The 10,823-nt window shown below is 49.2% G+C and overlaps 1 protein-coding gene across 2 annotated transcripts; it reads right to left on the bottom strand.

The window, feature by feature from the left end:
- Window positions 1-4,406: 4,406 nt before the first annotated feature.
- Window positions 4,407-7,037, bottom strand: LOC123842747 (histone H2A-Bbd type 2/3-like). 2 transcript variants are annotated; one of them, XM_064574792.1, is made up of 2 exons: window positions 5,701-7,037; window positions 4,407-5,142 (listed from the first exon to the last, which is right to left on the bottom strand). In XM_064574792.1, exons 1-2 carry the CDS (start codon window positions 5,772-5,774, stop codon window positions 4,569-4,571), a joined length of 648 nt encoding a protein of 215 aa, XP_064430862.1. In that variant the 5' UTR covers window positions 5,775-7,037; the 3' UTR covers window positions 4,407-4,568. The 2 variants fall into 2 exon arrangements, with proteins under 2 accessions (XP_064430862.1, XP_064430861.1); XM_064574791.1 differs by having other exon boundaries at window positions 4,407-5,214; window positions 5,701-7,029.
- Between the last annotated feature and the right edge of the window lie 3,786 nt (window positions 7,038-10,823).

Raw genomic sequence — 10,823 nt, 5'->3', positions numbered from 1 at the left:
TAAAAAAAAAAAAAAAGAATACTTAAATACTATGATATAAATTCAGTATACTTTATATTATATGATAGGAGGATAAGAAAGGGAAGAAAACAGATATTTTATGCACACAAACTCACAACCATATTGATAACAAATGAAGGAAAAAATACTCATGTCAATTACAATCTCTGTTTCTGTAACTGATCACATGGTCATAGCTGGTATTCATAATACTGCACAATTACACTTATATGAGGTATCTAAAATAGTCATATTCATAGAATCAGTGCAATGGTAGTTGCCAGGGCCTGAGGGGAGGGCAAAATGGAGAGTCACTAATCAATGTGCATAAAGTTTCAAATAAGCAAGATTAATAAGTTCTAGAGATCTGACATATAACATTGTACCTATAGTCTACAATAATGTATACTAAAAAATGTATTAAGAGAATAGATCTCATTTTAAGTGTTATCAAACTAGAATAAAATTTTAAAAAGTGATGCTCTTCAAATATAAAAACAGATCAAAAGTAAAAGGATGTATAAATATATATCATAAAAACAGAAGGCATAGGAAAGCTGGAATGGTTATTTAGATATTAGAAAAATTATAATCATGTTGGAGATTTTAGCATCACTCTCTTAGAAAATTGAAATGTGCTTAACATCTTTCATCATTAGTTAATTGAAAATTAAAACCACAATGAGGTATCACTATATATCAAGTGGCTAAAACTAACCAGCTGACAACATCAAATGTTAGCAAGAATATGGAACAACTGGGACCCTCACACATAGTGGGAGTATAAAATGGTACAAACACTTTGGAAAACAGTTAAGTGGTTTCTTATAAAGCTAGATATACACCTAACCTATTACTAACACTTCCACTTTTAGGAATTATCCATGGGAAATGAAAGCATATTTGTATACAAAATTTTGAACATAAACATTTATGTAGCTATTTTCATAATAATAAAAAACTAAAAACAGGCCAGATATCCATCAACAGTTGAATGTATAAATAAAGTGTAGTTTATCAGTACAGTTAAATAACACTAAATGACGAAAAGGAATGGATCATTGATACACGCAAAAATATGGATGAATCTCAAAAGAGGCTTCACTGAAAGTACTTGTATGTCTGATTCCATTTATTTGAAGTTCTAGAACAGGCAAAACTAATATGTGGTGAGAAAAAATAAGATCAGTGGTTGCCTATAGGAAATGAGGATGAGGCTAATTGGGAAGGGAACTGAAGGAACTTTTGATTTAGTAGTTCAAATCCTTAGTATTTACCCCAGGGAAATGAAAATTTATATTTATACAAACCCTATCCATAAATGTTTATAGCAGTTTATTCAAAATTTCCAAAACCTGGAAACCAAAATGTCCTACAATATGGAAATGATTAAACAAAATGTGGTATATCCATATAATGGAATAATACTTGCCAATAAAACATAACTATTGATACATTCTAGATGAACAATCTAGATAAACTTCAAAAAGCAATATGTTGAGTGATAGGAGTCAGTTTCAAAGGTGACATACTGGATGAATGTATTTATAAGATGTTCCAGGAAAGGCAGTTCTACAGAGATGGAGAACAGAGCAGTGGTTGTCAGGATTAGGTCTGTGGAAAGGGTTTGACTAATGCTGAGAGTTTACTCCAAAATACTGCTGCTTCAGCTTTCATTTGGTGTGGATAAGCAACATGCAACATGCAGGGGCCTTGAGCAGGCACTCGCCTACCCTCAAGTGCATGCCCTAGATGACAACCAGCTGAGTCACAAGTAGGTGTAAGCACCTGATACGACTTTCCCAATCACCCTGGTGTTAAATAGTCACTTCTGCTTCCCAGCTCCTCCCTCTGTGGATCCCTTAGATAGGACTCCCACAGACCTTACCAAAACATGACTCTTTTTTGTTTGTTTTGAATTGGTCAATCCAGCCTTGGCCCGGAAACCCCAGAAATATTTCACCCATGAACCTTAGTAAAGGCATATACTCCAGGTCCTGCTGCCCCCTCTCTGCATGTGCCGTGCCTTGACTTCCCCATGTGGCCCTCCAGACATGTTGTGTACCTCTTCCAGGAGCTCTGAGCAATACACCTCTCTGTTTCCCTTTCCCTTTCAATCTTTGTTGAACCTTGGCTCACCATCGGACACCCTTACCCCAGGCTCTTAACAAGTGTTAATTTAACAAAAATGACAACAACTAAAAAGGGGCGGGAGAACTATACCAGAGACTTTTCTGGGTTGATGGAGCTGTTCCAAGTCCTGAATGTGGTGGTGGATACACCTATCTATACAAGTGTTAAATTCATAGAACTGGGCTCCAAAAAGGTTGATTTTATTGTATAACATAAAAAATAAAATAAAAAACATAAAAGAAATAGTTTCATGGACTGCATACAGTACCATTAAATTCTTATTTTAGCACAACTATATTTTTATAATTTTAAAATGTATTTTTATATATTATGGATATACACATATGTATGCATATAAAATTTTATGTATTTAATTTCTCTTTAACTCTGCTAATCACTATCTAAAATGGAGGACAGATGTTATGCTCTCATTATAAAAATGAAGAAGTTAAAGTTACAGTAAAACACCAGTATCCTAGCAGGAAAGCAGTAGCCATAAAATTTCATACTAAAAATTCGAACTACATAAGGCATAAAGAAATAACACTAAAAAATGTAGGTCTCACACTCACCCATTACTCTGGCTTTCAGACCCTATGGCCTAGTGCAAGGTACATATGCAAATTATAGTTTCGGGAGGAGGGGAGGCGGGGGCGTGGGGGGGAAGCCTTTTCCAGTGGCAAAGTTAATATGCAAGAGAGCTGAGGCCAGAGACCTCGCGGGGCGCCCGTTGTCTACGGAAATCGTGGGTCCTGGGGCGGGGCCTGGCCGGGTGCCCGCCGTTGCCGGGCGACACAGCCTGGTTACCCAGGTTGCTACTTACAGGCGTCTCCTAGCGTCTGTAACCGGAACCCGAGGAAAGCTCAGCTCGCGATCCCGCGTGGCCCTAAAGCCAAGTTTGCACGTGTCATGATGGCCAGCCACCCAGTCCGTCCTCAACCTTCCAAAGCCCCTGCCCCACTAGAGCCCAGGCCGACAGGTCTGTCCACCCCTCCGTCCCGCACCCGGGTTGCCATTGCACGTGTTCACCCCTTGCCGACGCCACGGTCACATGGCCTTTGAGCTCCAGCCCGAGGAACACCATCCTTCCCGGGACCGTCCCGGGCTCTGACGTGCTCAGAGCCAAGGCGGGGAAGGCGGGGGGGGGGGGGGCGGGGGGGGCGATCTTCTGTGCCCCGGCCTCACCCCCCTCCCCACCGCAGCCAGCCTCTCCCACCCAGGGCCACCCCCTGCACAGTCCCCGAGAGAAACGGCTCTTCTCTGTCCTCCCCGAGCCGGACCCCTCCCCGCACGGCCGCCACACGCCGCCAGCACCCGCGACCCCCGCCCCGTCCCTTCTCTGTCCTCCCCGAGCCGGGCCCCTCCCCGCACGGCCGCCACACGCCGCCAGCACCCGCGACCCCCGCCCCGTCTCTTCTCTGTCCTCCCCGAGCCGGGCCCCTCCCCGCACGGCCGCCACACGCCGCCAGCACCCGCGACCCCCGCCCCGTCTCCTCTCTGTCCTCCCCGAGCCGGGCCCCTCCCCGCGCCACAGCCAGACGCCGCCAGCACCCGCGACCCCCGCCCCGTCTCCTCTCTGTCCTCCCCGAGCCGGGCCCCTCCCCGCGCCACAGCCAGACGCCGCCAGCACCCGCGACCCCCGCCCCGTCCCTTCTCTGTCCTCCCCGAGCCGGGCCCCTCCCCGCACGGCCGCCACACGCCGCCAGCACCCGCGACCCCCGCCCCGTCTCCTCTCTGTCCTCCCCGAGCCGGGCCCCTCCCCGCGCCACAGCCAGACGCCGCCAGCACCCGCGACCCCCGCCCCGTCCCTTCTCTGTCCTCCCCGAGCCGGGCCCCTCCCCGCACGGCCGCCACACGCCGCCAGCACCCGCGACCCCCGCCCCGTCTCCTCTCTGTCCTCCCCGAGCCGGGCCCCTCCCCGCGCCACAGCCAGACGCCGCCAGCACCCGCGACCCCCGCCCCGTCCCTTCTCTGTCCTCCCCGAGCCGGGCCCCTCCCCGCACGGCCGCCACACGCCGCCAGCACCCGCGACCCCCGCCCCGTCTCCTCTCTGTCCTCCCCGAGCCGGGCCCCTCCCCGCACGGCCGCCACACGCCGCCAGCACCCGCGACCCCCGCCCCGTCTCCTCTCTGTCCTCCGCGAGCCGGGCCCCTCCCCGCGCCGCAGCCAGACGCCGCCAGCACCCGCGACCCCCGCCCCGTCCCTCCAGGGAGAGGGACGTCCCCCAACCACGTCCCACACAAAGCGACTGAAGCACACACACGGGGTTCTTTCTTTCGCTCGCTTTTATTGCTTGGACCAAAAGGGGTTCCTTGCCCCACTTTTCTGGACCGTCAAGGACTTTGCCCGAGGCACCAGCCGGGCCGGGGCTGCCCCAGCGGTGAGCAGGCCGGACTGGCCGGCCGGGGCCCGAGACCCCGGCTCACGTTGGGCAGCTACTCCCAGGCCGGGGCCACCTGGGAGATGGTCGTAGCCCCGAAGAAGCCGCTGAGCAGCGCGTTGTTGTGGACGGCCATGTCCACGAGCTCCGGGGTGATGCGCCTCCTGCCGCTGTTCCGGGCCTCGTTGCCTGCCAGCTCCAGGACCGTGGCCGTCAGGTACTGGATGACGGCCGCTAGGAAGACGGGTGCGGACGAGCCCAGGCGCCGCGCGTAGTGGCCCTCCCTCAGCAGGCGCTCCATGTGGCTCACGGAGAACGACAGCTCGGCTCGGGCAGTGCGGGAGCGGGTCCGCCTCTGGCTCCTGGACGACCCTCGACGGCTCCTTTTCCCCGGCATGCTGGGCCTTGACTGCGCTTTCTCCGACGGGTCTAGCTCTGCGGTGCGGTGCGGTGCGGTGCGGTGCGCCAGCTGGGCCCAACGTCTCCAACCAGCCGGTCGTTGGGCCCCTGAGCCGCCGTCTCCTAGCGACCACGGACCGACCCCCTTCATTGGTCCGGGGACACACTTCGTGACACGTAGATCCGGTGAGGTCACTGCTTTCCCATCAGCCCCTGCTGGGAGCCTGGGCCTGCCAAGAAACGGCGCCGGCAGGAGCCTGCTCGCCCTGCCCCCCTGCAACCTCTCCTGGAGGGAATGCTCACTTTCCCGCCCCACGGGGACGTTGTACAGAAAAGAAAAAAAAAAAACAACCAGTCGTGGAGGGTCCGGTGGTACCGAGCAGACGCTCGAGGTGTCGGGCGAGCAACACGACTCTCTAGTTCCAAAACGCAGGAGCCCCCTGCTCACCCGGCCCCCCTGCAACCTCTCTTGGAGGGAATGCTCACTTTCCCGCCCCACGGGGACGTTGTACAGAAAAGGAAAAAAAAAAAAAAAACAGTCGTGGAGGGTCCGGTGGTACCGAGCAGACAGACGCTCGAGGTGTCGGGCGAGCAACACGACTCTCTAGTTCCAAAACGTGGGCACCACCCCAAAAAGAGACCCCTGCACCTGTCAGGCAGTCACTCCCCCCACGGCACCTCCGTCCCTCCCCACCCCACCCCCCTCCCCCACCCCACCCCCCCGTAGCCCCCAGGCGACCACTCATCTGCTTCCGGCCCACAGAGGTTTGCCTCTTCGGGAGACTTACCTAGAGATGGGATCGTAAGACCAATAGGTGGCTTTGGGGGTCGCGCTGCTTTCGCTCAGCACCCATGTTTTCATGAGGGCTCCTCCACGTGGTAGCCTGAATCAGCACTTCGTGTCTTTCGACGGCCGAATAATATCCCCCGGCCATGGATAGACCACGCGTCGTGCATCCCGTCCGTCAGTGGACGGGCCTTGCGGTGCTTTCCACCTTGGGGCGGATGGGCAGGAAGAGCGCTGCGGTGGACGTTCCCGTACACAGGGTTCTGTCGGAGCGCCTGTTCCCAATGCCTTCGGGTATAGATCCAGGAGTGGGATTGCGGGGTCCTTCCTATGGTCATTCTATGTGTACCTTACTGAGGAGCTGCCCAACGGATTCCCACGGCAGCTGTGCCACTTTCCAATCCCAGTAGCACTGGGCGAGGGTCCCAGTTCTTCCACACCCTCGCCCAAACTTGTCATTTCCCACTTGCTTTGTTTCTCTTGTGCCTAGAAGAGCCATCCTACTGGGTGTGAGGTGCTATCTCATGGTGACTTTTTCTTAGAGAGGGAGACGGGGGGGGGAGGGGCAGAGGGAGGCGGGAGAGAGAGAGAGAGAGAGGAGAATCTTAAGCAGGCTCCGTGCCCGGTGCAGAGCCCACCGTGGAGCCTGACGTGGGGCTGGATCTCACAACCCTGAGATCATGCATGACCTGAGCCGAGGTCCAGAGTCCAAACGTTCAACCGACTGAGCCACCCAGGCGCCCCTGCGGGTGGTTTTGACCTGCACGTCCCTAACGGCTATAACGATGTTGAGCAGCTTTTCACGTGCCTCTTGGCCATTCGTACATGCGCTTCGGAGGAATGGCTGCTCGAGTCCTTTGCCCCTTGTTTAACTGCCTTGTTCGCCTTGTCTGCTCAAGTCCTTTGCCCACTGTTGAACCGCGCTGTTCACCTCTTCGTTGTTGAGTTCTAAGCATTCTTGATGCATTCTGAAAAATACGCCCTTATCACCTACATGATTTGCAAATGCTTCTCCCATCCTGGGGACGGGGAGGTTGGCCTTTCACTTTCTACACAGGTCCTCCTCCTCCTCCTTCCCCTTCTTCTTCTTCCTCTTCTTCTTTTGTGGCTGTGCTTTTCTGCCATATTTAGGGAACTCTGGTGATTAACTTTATGTGTCAACTTGGCTATGCTATGGTAACCAGTTATTTTGTCAAACATTTTCCTAGGTGTTTCTGAGGTATTTCTAGATGATATTACCATTTAAATTAGTAGAATTTCACCCCCTCCCCTGTAGCCAATAAAATGTAAAAGCATAAATAAATAAATAAATAAAATTTCAGTAAGACAGATTATGCCCCATAATGTGGGTGATTCTCATCCAATCATTTGAAGATCTTACTTGGTAAAAACTGACCTCCCCCAAGGAAGAGGAGGTTTTTTCAGCCGACTTTCTTTGGACTTGAACTGCAACATCAACTCTTCCCTAAGTCTCTAGCATGGTGGCCTAGGCTGCAAATTTTGGGCTTACCATCCTCCACAATACTATGAACCAATTCCTCAAAATGTCTCTCTCTCTCTTTCTACACACACACACACACACACACACATTCCATTGTTTCTGTGTCTTTCAAGAATCTTGACTAATACAGATTTTGGTACTAAGAGAGGTTCTAGAACAGCAGAATCTTAAGAATGAATTTTCTAAATTGGTTCTGGCATTTCTGGAATTGGTTCTCTAGTCTGATTAGATTTAAAGTTACTAATGAGTCTATTGCCAGTAGTAAAGAGAACACTGATAGTCCATGACATGATATGGCAATAGAGATACACAAAATACCACCATTGGATATTACTAATCAAACACTAATAAGAGGCAGGTTTGTGGGTGACCATGTACATAAAACTTCAGAAAGTTTTTGTCAAACTAATGAACACAATGAGTTGGCTGTGTGATGTCCATGGACAAAGTGGGGAATAAATGAATGAGCTCCGGAATTCAAATTCCCAACCCAAGTGTCACATAAATGACCTAAAAGCTTCTCCATCTGTGCTGAAGGGATTTCCTATAGCCACAGAGCTGACTTCTTTGAAAACCAAACCCAGAAACTCATTCTCGGAGTGATTGAGTTGCTATGAAAATTGAATTCCCAAACTTGCAGAATGTTAACTGTTAAAGTGTGGGTGAAAATTGGAATGGAGGTATATAGGAAAACCTTGATGAAGCTAGGGATTTTGAACCCCTAGATTCTGATGTCTTCCTTGCCAGTAGAAACAACCTCTCTACCCCTGTCTGAGGAGATTAAGCCTGCATTGCTCTGGGGAAAACTGTAATAGCCTCCCTTGGAGTATTTGCTTTGCAAAACAGTGCCATTTATCCTCAGGAACTCCACCTCCACAGGTCCTTTCTAGACCTACAACTAGACTCAAGTCCCAGCAGACCCTACAGGTGAGGCACAAAGTGTGATCCATGAGGAGGTATGCTACACTCCAAAGAACTACTTGATTTTTCTGATTTATACAGACAAATCTGGGGAATATATGTGGGAATGGATATTAAGAGTGTGGGTGATGGTGGAAGAAACATAAAGTTGGATCAAGCCAAATACATTGATATGCGCCCACTAAGCAGTGATTCTGTATTCAATATTGCAGCTTGTGGAGTTAAAAGAGGGCTCTAGCACTTTGGTTATTTGGCTGAAACATGGACCAAAAGGCTGCCCACAGTAAATTAACCTGAAATATTAGATCTGCCTAGGTATACTGTAGAGGGAAGGATTCAAAAGCTTAATGAGTTTGGAATATGGAGTGGATTTGTCATTTAATATCTACTCATCCACCTGGGAAGGTTTAGAGAACACACCTTTCATCACAACTGTGGGAAATAAATTTGTGAAGGGAGCCCCAGTATCTCTGAGGAGCTACCATGAACACTCTTATCTGTAGGCCAGGACTTAACAGTGGAAATTGCTGCCACTGAACTCGGAAATCAAAATGCAATAGGAGTAATTAGACCCTGGGGTGGCAGGGGCCAAGTGGCAGGCACTCAACAGCCAAAGGCAAGATAGGTGTGGTTACCATAATGGACAGCAGACGAAGCAGCAATCAGAATAGTCTGATTCATGGAGACCTATGTTGGCTAGTTGATCACAATGTTCCTAGAAGTGAAGTAGATAAGAAGATATACTGTTTAGCTAGGGCTACCATAACAAAATACCACAGATTGGATGACTTAAACAACAGAAATTTATTTTCTCACAATTCTGGAGGCTAGAAGTCCAAGATCAAGGTATCAGCAGAGTTGCTTTTACCTGCAGCCTCTCTCCTTGGCTTGAAGATGGCTGCCATCTCACTATGTTCGCACATGGCCTTTTGTGTGTATGTATCTTTAGTGTCTCTTCTTCTTCTTATAAGGACACTGATAATATTGGATTGGGGCCTCACCCTATGGTTTCATTTGACCTTAATTACTTCATTAAAGGCCTTGTCTCCAAATATAGTCACATTGGGTGTTAGGGCTTCAACACGTGAATTTTGAGGAAACACACTTCAGTCCATAACAGCAGCCCACCAAATTCTTACTTGATCTGTATAAACAGAAGAGTTTTAGATGTAGTGAACAAAAATCTAACTTGAATCACAAAACCCAAGAGTTATGGTCCCCCAATCAAATCCCAGACTTGAGCCAGCTTACAGACCCAGAACCCCTTGAATGGAAGGAAGGCAGGGTTTCCTTGAGGAAGGACCTTGATACACTCCCCAAAATATATACTCTTAATCCTTCTCCCAGCCTTCCCCAAAGGGACCTACAGATTTTTATCAGTATAATTTTGAATTGGGGAAAAGGAAACAATCAGACCTTTGGGGGGACTACTGGACACTGGCTCTGAATTCACTAATTCCATGATACACCCAAAACATTACTATGGTCCACAAGTCAGCGTAGGGGCTGATGGAGGTCAGCTGATTAATGGAGTTTTAGCTCCAGCCCAACTCACATTGGGTCCAGTGGGTCCCTGAACCAATTCTGTGTTTACCTCCCCAGTTCTGGAAAACACAATTAGAATAGACATACTTAGCACCTGGCAGACCCCACACTAGTTCCTTGACCTGTGGACTGAGGGCTATTTTGGCAGGCAAGGCCAAGTGGGAGCCACTAGAAGATATTATTGCATCTGGTCCCTCCTGCACCCCAAAAAGGGGCACAACATCTAGTGGGCCTCTTTGGATTTTGGAGGCAACATATTCCTCATTTAGGTGGTTATTCTGGACCATTTCCAAGTGATCTGAAAAGGTGCTAATTCTGAGTGGGGTCCAGAACAAGAAAAGGCTCTACAACAGATCCAGGCTGCTACACAAACTTCTCTGCAACTTGAGCCATATGATCCACTAGATCCAATGGTGCTTGAAGTATCCGTGGCAGATACAGATGCTGTTTGGAGCCTTTGACAGACCCCTATAGTTGAATCACAGCACAGGCACTTAGGACTTCAGAGCAAAGCTCTGCCATCCTTTGCAGATGACTACCTTCCTTTTGAGAAATGGTTTTTGGTTTATTACTGGTCTTTAGTAGAGACTGAATGCCTAACCATGGGCCACCGAATTACCATGCTATTTGAACTGCCCATCATGAACTGGGTGTCCTTTGACACACCAAGCCTTTCTTTTTAATAAAGTTGGGCATGCACAACAGCACTCCATCATCAAATGGAAGTGGTATATATGAGATGGGGCCCAAGCTGGCTATGAAGGCACAAGTTATATGAAGAAGTGGCCCAAATGCCCATGGTCCCCACTCCTGCTACATGATTTCTCTCTCCTCACTTATGGCCTTATCAGGAGTTCCTTATGATCATTTGATAGAGGAATAAAAGATTCGGGCCTGGTTTACAAATGGTTTTGTAGGATATGCAGGTGCCATCCACAGGTAGACAGCTTCAACACTACAGTCCCACTCTGGGACATCCCTGAAGGACAGTGGTGATGGGAAATCCTCCCAGTGGGCAGACCTTAAAGCAGTGCACCTGATCATTCACTTTGCTTGGAGGGAGAAATGGCCAGATGTGTGTTTATATACTGACTCATGGGCAGTGTTCAATGGTTTGGCTGGGTGGTCAGGGACTTCTTTATTTTTTTTTAAGTAGA

The sequence above is a fragment of the Mirounga angustirostris genome, unplaced genomic scaffold, assembly GCF_029215605.1.
Source record: "Mirounga angustirostris isolate CCGP_5_RB_7025 unplaced genomic scaffold, mMirAng1.0.hap1 SCAF_11, whole genome shotgun sequence".
Taxonomy (NCBI): Eukaryota; Metazoa; Chordata; class Mammalia; order Carnivora; family Phocidae; genus Mirounga; species Mirounga angustirostris.
The sequence above is the reverse complement of the archived record's forward strand: the minus strand, read 5'-3'. Positions and strand labels throughout refer to the sequence as shown.

Bases quoted from the DNA above. Each gene is read 5' to 3' on its own strand.
- LOC123842747 (XM_064574791.1), bottom strand. From the start codon at position 5,774: ATGAAAACATGGGTGCTGAGCGAAAGCAGCGCGACCCCCAAAGCCACC. The intron at 5,215-5,700 runs GTAAGTCTCCCG...GGGGCGGGAAAG, and splicing joins TCTTACGATCCCATCTCTAG to TGAGCATTCCCTCCAGGAGA.